General features: G+C 52.4%; 2 protein-coding genes across 2 annotated transcripts in view; both read left to right on the top strand.

Annotated features, from left to right (window-relative positions):
* The first annotated feature begins 4371 nt into the window (after nt 1-4371).
* On the top strand, nt 4372-12410 carry slco5a1b (solute carrier organic anion transporter family member 5A1b). Its single transcript, XM_060058743.1, has 7 exons — nt 4372-4698; nt 7055-7105; nt 8312-8425; nt 9750-9843; nt 10570-10913; nt 11296-11556; nt 12259-12410. The coding sequence occupies exons 1-7, from the start codon at nt 4602-4604 to the stop codon at nt 12321-12323; spliced, it is 1026 nt and encodes a 341-aa protein (XP_059914726.1). The 5' UTR covers nt 4372-4601; the 3' UTR covers nt 12324-12410.
* Nucleotides 12411-12459: 49 nt separating this feature from the next.
* vipr2 (vasoactive intestinal peptide receptor 2) overlaps nt 12460-12503 on the top strand; it is a 22424-nt gene continuing 22380 nt past the window's right edge. The window contains exon 1 of the mRNA XM_060058615.1: nt 12460-12472. Within this exon, the coding sequence (XP_059914598.1) occupies nt 12460-12472 (13 nt within the window). The remainder of the gene's footprint in view (nt 12473-12503) is intronic.

Raw genomic sequence — 12503 nt, 5'->3', positions numbered from 1 at the left:
GCCTCGCTCTAGGTTCCAAGCGGCTGAGCCGATGCTAAAAGGTGACGTCGGCAGACGGCCGGCCACTGATTGGCCAGAGTGTGACGAAGTCACGAGAGCGACATGGCAACCATGCTGGTAACATCCATAGCAGCGCCGCAGCCAACATATTCCACTTCTTCAACATGCCAGCTAATAATACGAACACGAATACCATCGCATCGATGTTCTCCATTGTTGTTTTGTGGGTTCTGTCCATGTGTGGGTTACGTAGGTGTTGTTTGCGTCGCGTACAAAAATACGTCACGGCCCTTTCGCGCAGCCGACCCCGCCCACGTCCAGGAGGTACTATTTGCGGTGGAAAAGGACCCGCGCTGCTACCGTGTCGAGTCGTGTCGAGTCGTGTCGAGTCGTGTCGTGTCGAGTCGAGCTACATGTGCGGTGGAAAAGCGGCACAATATGGCCCAGGTATGGAGATCGAAAGGAGGTCTCTAGAAGGTTCTGTCCCACTTTGACCATAGGGGGCGACACAGGTCAACCCACACGGCCACGCCCCCAGCCCCCAAACCTTCAGGGCCACGCCCCCAGCCCAAAGGTCAAACCTTCAAGGCCACGCCCCCAGCCCCCAAACCTTCAGGGCCACGCCCCCAGCCCTCAACCCTTCAGGGCCACGCCCCCAGCCCTCAACCCTTCAGGGCCACGCCCCCAGCCCTCAACCCTTCAGGGCCACGCCCTCAACCCTTCAGGGCCACGCCCCCAGCCCTCAACCCTTCAGGGCCACGCCCTCAACCCTTCAGGGCCACGCCCCCAGCCCTCAACCCTTCAGGGCCACGCCCCCAGCCCTCAACCCTTCAGGGCCACACCTCCAGCCCTCAACCCTTCAGGGCCACGCCCCCAGCCCTCAACCCTTCAGGGCAACACCTCCAGCCCTTCAGGGCCACGACCCCAGACCCCAAACCTTCAGGGCCAAGCCCACAGGTCAAATCCTCAGGGCCACGCCCCCATCTCACAGGTCAAACCTTCAGGGCCACGCCCCCAGCCAGAACAACCAGACTTAAAAACAGTTTTTATCCACAGGCCATCAGGCTGCTGAATGACTCTCTCAAACACTGATAACACCCTGTATTTGCACTATATTCATTCAATACTGTGAACTGGATTTATATTCAATTGTGAGCTTAATTTGCACCATGTACTTATCTACTAGTAATATTCAATATCCAATGTATATATTCAAAAACTTCTATATTTCAATGTCTTTCAGGGCCTTCTGCTGTAAGCGAACATTGCACATGCTAAACAGCACCTTATATTTAACTGTTTTCGTTTAACTAAATTCTGCTCTTTGTACAGATATTTTTAGTAGTTTAGTTTATTTATCTACTTTTTTTTCCATTGTGTATATGACAATTAACGATCTTGTATCTTGTATCCCAGCCATCAAACCTTTAGGGCCACGCCCCCAGCCCCCAAACCTTCAGTGCCACGCCCCCAGCCCCCAAACCTTCAGGGCCACGCCCCCAGCCCCCAAACCTTCAGGGCCACGCCCCCAGCCCCCAAACCTTCAGGGCCACGCCCCCAGCCCCCAAACCTTTAGGGCCACGCCCCCAGACCCCAAACCTTCAGGGCCACGCCCCCAGCCCCCAAACCTTCAGGGCCACGCCCCCAGCCCCCGAACCTTCAGGGCCACGCCCCCAGACCCCAAACCTTCAGGGCCACGCCCCCAAACCCCAAACCTTCAGCGCCACGCCCCCCAGCCCCCAAGCCTTCAGGGCCACGCCCCCAGACCCCAAACCTTCAGGGCCACGCCCCCAGACTCCAAACCTTCAGTGCCACGCCCCCAGACCCCAAACCTTCAGGGCCACGCCCCCAGACCCCAAACCTTCAGGGCCACGCCCCCAGACCCCAAACCTTCAGGGCCACGCCCCCAAACCCCAAACCTTCAGCGCCACGCCCCCCAGCCCCCAAACCTTCAGGGCCACGCCCCCAGACCCCAAACCTTCAGGGCCACGCCCCCAGACCCCAAACCTTCAGGGCCACGCCCCCAGAGGGTCTGACATAGTGGCAGCCATGATGAGAGCTGTTAGGATTCTCCAAGGCGACGGAAAGGGACTTCAATGCTTCCTTTCTTATCTCCCTCACTTACATTTAAATTGAGGGCACTTCGGAGGCGCTTTTATCCAAAGCAACTTACAATAAGTCCATCTGTCAGACGAAAGCGAAACAGCAGTTCAGTGTCCTAGTGAAGACGGGATTATTGTTTGAGACCAGCCTGACCAACCTGAGGCAAACACAGGAAAACGGTCCTCATTTGACCACTACAATACATCAGGGGGTCCACATGTTTAGGCTTGGTCCTCATTTGACCACTACAATACATCAGGGGGTCCACATGTTTAGGCTTGGTCCTCATTTGACCACTACAATACATCAGGGGGTCCACATGTTTAGGCTTGGTCCTCATTTGACCACTACAATACATCAGGGGGTCCACATGTTTAGGCTTGGTCCTCATTTGACCACTACAATACATCAGGGGGTCCACATGTTTAGGCTTGGTCATCATTTGACCACTACAATACATCAGGGGGTCCACATGTTTAGGCTTGGTCCTCATTTGACCACTACAATACATCAGGTGGTCCACTAGTTGAGGCTTGGTCCTCATTTGACCGATACAATACATCAGGGGGGGGGCACATGTTTTAGGCTTGCCAGCTACTTTCAAAATGAGTGGGTCAAAATGATCTACCTACATTAAAAAATGCTAAACATATATTTATTTATTATCATTATTATTATTATTATTATTATTATTATTATTATTATTATTATTATTATTGTACTGAGTACATACTCTGATGACTTGCACTGAATGGAGTCAGGGTTGCGTAGTCCGGACAGTAGCTGTTGGTTGCGCTAGACTAAAAAGCAGGCTTCCAAATGACCATCCGTCGTGGTGGAACGGTTCCACCACGGTAAAAGGCTGACTGGCATAAACAAGTAGAACCAAATAATGCAGTCAAAGAGGTAGCACATTTCCTCATGTTTGGATACTTTTCCTTTTTGAGTAAGTTCCCAAATTGCCCATGAGCCCTGGACTTGCCCATGAGCCCTGGACTGGACCTGGACTTAGGAGGTTCACGTGTAGCATATACAAAAATTGTATAGCCTATATTAACGGTTTGTGGTGGAGTAATCAATGATTTTGGTATGGAAAGGAACGTCAGCACTGAAAGCTAGCTGTCTCCAGTACTCCATGTGCTATAAAATATGCCAACAGGAGTTTATAGAGTCAGTGGCAATGGTACCCTTGGTTAAAGTCATAGCACAAAACTGTTTTTTTAAAGACAGTTTTGACAGCCAACCTCCACTGTGATGTCCTGATATGGACACCATTACATCACCATTATTCATCATAAAAGCAGAGACATTAATCAGTTTCGATTAGTGCTGAACGATTAATCGAATTCAAATCAAAATCGTGATGAAATAGAACGCGAAATGCAAATCGCAAAGGCTGCGATTAAAAAATAAAATAATAATAATGTTACCGTTACTGACTGGAAATCAGTACGATTCATTTTATTTTATTTTACAATTCAATAGTTAAATAAAGAAGTTTATAACATAAATTAATCTCAACACATCGGCCTGGCCCAAAGGAAAAAGCAGTTTTATGTTGACTGCTTCCAATGTTGTGTAGGTCATACTAAAGCATGATTTATTTATTTTTTTGTGAATAATACACAACATAAGGAACTTAATAAATTATAAAAATCGCACATTAAATCACAATCGCAATATTGTTCAAAATAATCGCAATTAGATTATTTCCCCAAATCGTTCAGCCCTAGTTTCAATGACCCCCACGGGTTAAGCTGTTGCTCCATGTCTTACCTTCACCATCGACAATTCTGCATTTCGGATTTAGTATCCCCTTGCCTGGGTGGGTGTGCCACACTATGCACACATTCAAGCTTGTGTCATGAATTTAACTCCATATTGTTAACTTTTGACTCACATTAGCTTACATTGAAGGCATTAAATTTGGGGCTCACTAACTCCAGAACTATTAATGTTTTTCATGGCGGGGGACGACGACTATTTGTCAGATGTGTATCCCCATTCCAGACAAATTACCTGATAGGCCAGACACCCCTAATGTGCCTTCCATATAGGCCTGCTATACAATACCATGATATTGACTGACAGGAGAATTGTATAAGGACACAAAATACAATCATTTTGTTTAAATAATTTAATTATGAACAAAATAAAGCTCTAAGAAAAACGATATATGCATGCAAGAAAAACGGACACAGTTGTCTACTCTTAGCAAAACTAGTGGCATATATTATATAGTTATATAATATATGCCACTCCGAGGCGGGGCGGAGCGGACAGGTCGCTGCTCCATGGGGGAGCGGGGCTCGGCGTCGCTTCCTCGCTACTGGCGACGAGGAGCGATAAGCCACGCCCAGCATCCAGCTCCCATCTCCGGTTCTCTCGTCGTCGTATCCGCGGTCTCTGTCTCGGTTTAGGCACCACTTCTCCCCTCGAGCCGCGGTTTCGTTCCATCACCTCCTCGTCGAGACATGGACGCTCAGTAAGAAGGAGACATGTCCCCGCTGGCCCTCGCGTTGCTCGTGCTTGCCCCCCTGGCCTGGTCCCCATCCTCCCTGGCCTGGTCTTCCTCCTCCGCCCAGAGGAGCGTCGGTAAGGAGCCTCGGTGTTTTGCTTCATATATACATTATATATATTTACATGACGATGTAGCGCAGCGGTCCCCAACCACCGGGCCGTGGCCCAGTACCGGGCCGCGGGATATTCCTAACCGGGCCGTTGGTTAGTAGGCTACGACATGATTTAAAAAATATTTATTTATATTTATTTATTTATTTTTCATTTTGATTTTTTTAATTCATGCAAGATGCATGCACACTTAATAAACTCGATTTACTGCGCAATACTGTCACTCTTTTACATGCCATAAGTCTATATGCAGTTGTTAGATTGCATAGGCCTATAACATCATTGCATTTTTGGCAAGGTCTTAACTTCCTTTCTTAGGCATAACTGTCTGTCTGTCCCGTCCTCAACACGTATTGGCTTATCAACACGCGCGCAACCTAAGCTCACTTCACTTGTTCAGTTCAACAGTAGTGTCACACTATGAGCTCAGCTAAACCCTACACTCCATGGGAGAATGACGACTGTCTTTAAACTGCTAGATAAAGTTGCTGCATTTAAAGCCAAGCTTGATTTGTGGGGACGACGAGTGGACAGGGGAGTATTCGATATGTTCCAAACATTAGTGGGGATTTTGGGAGAGACTGAGGCATCACGATGAAATGAGATGTATTGTGGTGTATCGCACCACCACTAGATCTGATTTACTGTGGTGTGATGGAGGTGATGGTTCTGTACACCACCAATTCATGTGATTTACTGTAGTGTGATGGAGGTGATGGTACTGTGCACCACCACTACATCTGAGTTACTGTGGTGTGGTGGAGGTGATGGTACTGTGCACCACCACTACATCTGAGTTACTGTGGTGTGGTGGAGGTGATGGTACTGTGCACCACCACTACATCTGAGTTACTGTGGTGTGGTGGAGGTGATGGTGCTATACACCACCACTACATCTGAGTTACTCCAATAAACCCACCTAGGAGAGTGTCTAGGAAAGCATCCTAGGAAAGGATCATAGGTGACTAGGAGAGGTGTCTAGGAGACTAGGAGAGGTGTCTAGTGGCCAGGGGAGGATCCTAGGAGGGGAGTGTAGGAGACAAGGAGAGGAGTCTAGGAGAGAAGTGTAGGACTCTAGGAGAGGTGTTTAGGTGTCTAGGAGACTAGGAGAGGTGTCTAGGAGACTAGGAGAGGAGTCTTGGAGAGGGGTCTAGTGTCGAGGGGGGGTTAGTTCAGTGAGTGTAGGGGTGGCACCTCTCTCTCTCTGTTACATAACGGGCTCGTTAGCTACAGCCTAGCTGCCGCGGCTAGCAGAAGCTCCATATTCATATTCAATTAAACACTTTAGTATTTAGTAAGTCGTTAATCACAGGTCACGTGACCATATCATCCAGGAGGCTGTGAGGTTGTCTGATCTCTCTCCAGAATGATCTATCACTACGTATTGGTTCAATCCTACAAGAGACTCTGTGCCATGTTTTCATTTTATACAAACCTCGGTCTGTAACTGAATGACGGGGGGCGTGTTTTGTGTGAATCTATTTTGGAGGGAAACTCATCACCCTCTCAATTGATATGTGTGATGAGTGAAGATAAAACAATTTTGTAACGTAGAACACAAATTGACCCTTTTGAATAGAATATCAAAAAAATGCTGCTATGCTAAGCTACACCACCAGAGACACACACACACACACACACACACACACACACACACACACACACACACACACACACACACACACACACACAGAGTGTTCACGGGCCGCTTTCGGCTCTAGGCGTACCAATAGTAACAGAGATAACGTTGTGTTGTGTTGACATACAGAACCTGTTCCAGAACATGGGGCATTCTGGGAAAGGTAGTGTTTTCCTGTGGTTGTCTGTGGGCCGCTGAGCGACGAGGCTGCAGCCTAGCAACCGGCTCTCCATCTGTTGCTATGGGGAGGTCAGGCCGCCCCTCCAGAAGATGCTCTCCTCAAACCTTCTCTAAACATGTTTGTAGAAGAAAGGTTCTGCCGTCCAGCGGACCCCTGACTGGTGACAGACACCCTGGGGTGACGGACCCCCAGTCGTCCCGTGGTGGGTGACGGACCACTGGGGGCCCGTGATGGCCAACGGGCCCCTTGGGTTCCCCAGGACCCTACCGACCGTCCCCTGGTCACCGTCAGCGGGTGAATTTCGTTGGAGTGGTCAGACGAGGGGGGGGGCTCTCCTCTGTCTACTCGGTACAGAGGAAAGCCCCCAGCTGGTGGCTATGATGCTAACGGCTAGCTGTTAGCTGTAAGATGCTAGATATTAGCTGTTACCTGCTAGCTGTTAGCTGTTAGCTAAGCGGCTGATGTTTGCTATGTTAACATGTGTGTCGTCTTTTTAACAGGCTGTCTGTTCCAGAACGAGCTCTGTTCACCCTACGAGGTCTGTGTTAACGGTAAGGGACACACACACACACACACACACACACACACACACACACACACTGGGGTGGAATCACCATGGCAACAGTATTTTGGGCCTCCTGCAGCTGGTGAATGTTGTTTTATATTTACATGAATGTACGTATTTACGTGTAATGTTTTTATTTATTCACTTTTATCAATTTTCGGGGGGGAAAGTGGCCCACCAGTATGGCAGCTGTCTGTCTGTCTGTCTGTCTGTCTGTCTGTCTGTCTGTCTGTCTGTCTGTCTGTCTGTCTGTCTGTCTGTCTGTCTGTCTGTCTGTCTGTCTGTCTGTCTGTTTGTCTGTGAGAGCTGTAGTTAGCTCTGAGCGTGTTGGTTAGCCGAGGAGCCAGAAGCTGGGAGGAGCGTTATAAGAGTCCTGTAAGGACTCAGTGTGAACACGCCTGCCGCCGCCCAGAAAACACTCAGAAACCCAGAGAACGCTCAGAAAACCCAGAGAACAATCAGAACCTTAGAAAACACTCTAAATGAGCGCTATATTCATTAAGTACTGTGGGCCAGGCCATTCGGCTGACCAAGTTGGAGGATACCCCCCTCTCCCCATGACAACAGCAGTGTAGAGGCTTCCTCCTCCGTTGGCCTGACAACCAGCCCCTCCAGAAGATGCTCTCCTCAAACCTTCTCTAAACATGTTTGTAGAAGAAAGGTTCTGCCGTCCAGCGGACCCCTGACTGGTGACAGACCCCCTGGGGTGACGGACCCCCAGTCGTCCCGTGGTGGGTGACGGACCACTGGGGGCCCGTGATGGCCAACGGGCCCCTTGGGTTCCCCAGGACCCTACCGACCGTCCCCTGGTCACCGTCAGCGGGTGAATTTGGCGTGCATAAAATGGCATATTTGGCAGTGTAAAACCGCTCAGTGAGAGGGCTGTATCTGAGTAGAACGGCTCCAAATAAGCAGCAAAGTCAGTAAAGTGTCAATTGTGTTCTCTGTGTTGTTCTACTAAGCAGGGGACGCTTGGTGATGACGTATTACGACGTGATGACGTATGTACAAGAGGGGGGGGGGGGGGGGTCGTACTTGATTACGGTACAGGTGTCAAATGGACTTGGGCACGGTACAGATGGCCTAGTGTGAGTGTGCCCTAACTCTGGTTACGGTGTGACTCTGATTTAAAGACGTGTGACTCTGGTTTGAATGCGGTGTGACTCTGGTTTAACCATCCTGCTGTTGTCAGATGGGATGTTTGGTCGGTGCCACCGTCTCCCGCTGACAGAGGTCTCCACCTACCATGTCTCTCCCGCCGTGGTTCAGCGCTTCCGGATCCTTCTGGAGAAACTGTCCAGCAGAGGTGAGGGTCCACATTCATCATTCACCACACCCACCTCATCACCACACCACCTCAATCGCCACACCACCTCATTCACAACACCACCTCATTCACCACGCCTCCCAACACATTCACTCATTCACCCCCAGCACTTCATTGAGGAAAGACAAACTATACCCAGTGCCGACCACCAGGGGGAGACAAACACCCAGGAATCACCTACTGCTGCAGTCCTTCTTCCAACACACTACACACTACACAAAATACACTACATGATACACTACACACTACACAAAATACACTACACACTACACATTGCACACAATACACGACTACACACTACTCATTACATACGGTGGGTCTGTAGTTTCACTAGCAAACAAGAAACAGTGCAAATCTTGTAGCTCACTGGGCTATGTCACACTGGTCTGTGGTCTCACTGGTCTGTGTCTCACTGGTGTGTGTCTCACTGGTCTGTGGTCTCACTGGTCTGTGTCTCACTGGTGTGTGTCTCACTGGTCTGTGGTCTTACTGGTCTGTGTGCTAACTGTTCTGTACTGGTCTGTGGTCTCACTGGTCTGCACTGGTCTGTGTCTCACTGGTATGTGTCTCACTGGTCTGTACTGGTCTGTGGTCTCACTGGTCTGTGTCTCATTGGTCTGTGTCTCACTGGTCTGTGTCTCACTGGTCTGTGGTCTCACTGGTCTGCACTGGTCTGTGTCTCAGTGGTCTGTGTCTCACTGGTCTGTACTGGTCTGTGTCTCACTGGTCTGTGTCTGCACTGGTCTGTGTCTCACTGGTCTGTACTGGTCTGTGGTCTCACTGGTCTGTACTGGTCTGTGTCTCACTGGTCTGTACTGGTCTGTGGTCTCACTGGTATGTGTCTCACGGGTCTGTACTGGTCTGTGGTCTCACTGGTCTGTACTGGTCTGTGGTCTCACTGGTCTGCACTGGTCTGTGTCTCACTGGTCTGCACTGGTCTGTGTCTCACTGGTCTGTACTGGTCTGTGTCTCACTGGTGTGTGTCTCACTGGTCTGTGTCTCACTGGTCTGTGTCTCACTGGTCTGTACTGGTCTGTGGTCTCACTGGTCTGTACTGGTCTGTGGTCTCACTGGTCTGTACTGGTCTGTGGTCTCACTGGTCTGTACTGGTCTGTGTCTCACTGGTCTGTACTGGTCTGTGGTCTCACTGGTCTGTACTGGTCTGTGGTCTCACTGGTCTACACTGGTCTGTGGTCTCACTGGTCTGTACTGGTCTGTGGTCTCACTGGTCTGCACTGGTCTGTGGTCTCACTGGTCTGCACTGGTCTGTGGTCTCACTGGTCTGTACTGGTCTGTGGTTCAGGTCTGACCTGGGAGGACGAGGCCACCCAGCGGGTCCTGGACCGGGAGCTCTCCACACTGCGGAGGACCCCCCCCGCCCCCCCCACCGGCAGCAGGTCAGTAGGGGGTTCGGGGTCCGGTCAGTAGGGGGTCTGGGGTCCGGTCAGTAGGGGGTCTGAGGTCCGGTCAGTAGGGGGTCTGGTCAGCAGGGGGTCCGGTCAGTAGGGGGTCCGGGGTCCGGTCAGCAGGGGGTCCGATCAGTAGGGGGTCCGGTCAGTAGGGGGTCCGGGGTCCGGTCAGCAGCGGGTCCAGTCAGTAGGGGTCCCGGTCAGCAGGGGGTCCGGTCAGTAGGAGGTCCGGTCAGTAGGGGGTCCGGTTAGTAGGGGGTCCGTGGTCCGGTTAGTAGGGGGTCCGGGGTCCGGTTAGTAGGGGGTCCGGGGTCCGGTTAGTAGGGGGTCCGGGGTCCGGTCAGTAGGAGGTCCGGTCAGTAGGGGGTCCGGTTAGTAGGGGGTCCGGGGTCTGGTCAGTAGGAGGTCCGGTCAGTAGGGGGTCCGGTTAGTAGGGGGTCCGGGGTCCGGTCAGTAGGGGGTCCGGTCAGTAGGGGGTCCGGTTAGTAGGGGGTCCGGGGTCCGGTCAGTAGGGGGTCCGGTCAGTAGGGGGTCCGGTCAGCAAGGGGTCCGTCCTGAAGGGCGCGGTGAGGGTGACCATCAGACAAAAGGCTGCGGATTCGATCCCCGGTCAGGTCTGACCTGCAGGCCCCTGGCCCCCTTGGTGGTAACAGAGGGTTAACCGGTGGTAACAGAGGGTTAACCGGTGGTAACAGAGGGTTTGTGCCCCCCCAGGCCGGGCCAGGCCCCCCCGGACTCCGACCGGCTGGAGACGGTGAAGGATGAGCTAGGCAGGAGCCTGCAGACCTACCTCCAGCGCCTGGCACCCCAGATCCCCGCGGACCCCCAGACCCCCGGGGCCCCGGGGGGTCCCAGGTCGCCCTCCCGGATGCGGGGCCCCCAGGGGGAGGGGGACCTCCTGGTCCAGGCCCTGAGGAGCTACCTGTCCGGGCCTGAGGGCCCCAGAGGGCCCAGGCCCCTCCAAAGCCATACGGGGCCGGACGGCTCACGGCCGAGGCTGCTGCAGCTGGCAGGGGCCCCGCGCTGGGCCGCCTGGGGCCCCCTCAGCCCGGCGGACGGTGAGTGAGGAGGAGTGCCTCTCATCTCCCTCTGCTGTCACTCATCCTCAACCAGTCTCTAACTGCTGCGGCCACTCCTCAAACCAGTACTCCTCTTCTTCCCTCCTCTCCTCTCCCCTCCCCTCCTCCCCTCCTCTCCTCTCCTCCCCTCTCCTCTCCTCTCCCCTCCTCTACTCTCCTCCCCTCTCCTCTCCTCTCCTCTCCCATCCTCTCCTCTCCTCCCCTCTCCTCTCCTCTCCTCTCCCCTCCTCTCCTCTCCCGTCCTCCCCTCTCCTCCCCTCCCCTCCCCTCACCTCCTCCCCTCTCTTCTCCTCTCCTCCCCTCCCCTCCCCTCACCTCCTCCCCTCTCCTCCCCTCCCCTCCCCTCTCCTCCTCTCTCCAGAGGCCATGGCTCCAGAGGACTTGGACCAGCTGTCGTCTCTGATCGCAGACGTTCTGCAGGTGGTCGACCTGGACGCCCCGGGACCCGGCCTGACCCGGGACCGCCCGGAGCCCCGGGACCTGGAGCAGGAGCAGCAGGAGGAGCAGTGGGGAGAGGAGAGGAGAGGGGGAGAAGGAGGGGAGGAGGAGGAGGAGAAGGTAGAGGAGGCGTCAACCATGAAGACTCTGGAGGGGTCTCCCATACAAGAGGCAGAGCTCCGAGGTGATTGGCTGGGTGGTTCTGGCCTAAAATGTTGTGTCCGGTCACGTGTTAAATATCACACGTCAGCTACAGGATAAAGGGCGCACCCACACTAGGCCATCTGTACCTTGCCCAAGTCCGTTTGACACCTATACCGTACTCAAGATTAGCACTTGTAAATATTTAATCGCGTTTGTAGCCTACACTCAGGCGTGAACTTATTCTTGCATGCGGGTGTCTTCATTCATAAAAAAATAGAAATCATTTGGGAGAATGCAAATTATTCTAAAGAGGTCTAGACTCCGTGCGCAGCTCCGCCTTCTCCAATGAACCAAGAAAGCCCGCGGCGTGACGAACGGGGGATTTTGGATCATAAACTCAACTTCACTATCGCACCAACATGAACCCACTCGTGAACCGCTTGCCACCATGTTTATTGTTTAATGGGAAAGGGTTGCATGGACTATACGTCATCCAGTTCAGGTTGCGTAGCCGTGCGTTTGCGCATGTCGGCTCATTAGCATCTGTACCGTGGCCTGAGCACACCTCTCCGAAGTGTGCTCAGGCCACTGAATTGAATAGTACTTGAGTACGGTTGGCATAGGTGTGAAACAGACTTGGGCACGGTACAGATGGCCTAGTGTTAGTGCGCCCAAAGACAGATAGCCTCTGTCTCTCTCTCTCTCTCTCTCTCTTTCTCATGCTCTCTTTTTTTCCCAACAGAGCCCAATGTTGACGCAGAGCAGCCAATCACAGGAGAGAAGGTAGGCCTCCGTCCCGATCCATAATATTGATTTCTGATCCATCAGTCCTCAGCCAATCAGAACATCTGATACGACCTGCCAGGTTTCAAAAGGAGATTTCAGCCAACGGTCAAACTACTATGCTACGCTAGCTGTGCAAGCTAGCTGTGATATGCTAGCTATGCAAGCTAGCTGTGCTACGCCAGCCGTGCTACACCAGCTGTG

Source organism: Gadus macrocephalus, chromosome 8, assembly GCF_031168955.1.
Source record: "Gadus macrocephalus chromosome 8, ASM3116895v1".
NCBI classification, from domain to species: Eukaryota; Metazoa; Chordata; class Actinopteri; order Gadiformes; family Gadidae; genus Gadus; species Gadus macrocephalus.
This window is presented reverse-complemented; position numbering and strand designations above follow the sequence as displayed.

Excerpts from the sequence above, each read along its gene's own strand:
- slco5a1b (XM_060058743.1), top strand. The coding sequence starts at position 4,602 with ATGTCCCCGCTGGCCCTCGCGTTGCTCGTGCTTGCCCCCCTGGCCTGG. Across the intron at positions 9,844-10,569 it reads GCCCCCCCCACCGGCAGCAG|GCCGGGCCAGGCCCCCCCGG; the intron begins GTCAGTAGGGGG and ends GTGCCCCCCCAG. Across the intron at positions 10,914-11,295 it reads CCCCCTCAGCCCGGCGGACG|AGGCCATGGCTCCAGAGGAC; the intron begins GTGAGTGAGGAG and ends TCCTCTCTCCAG.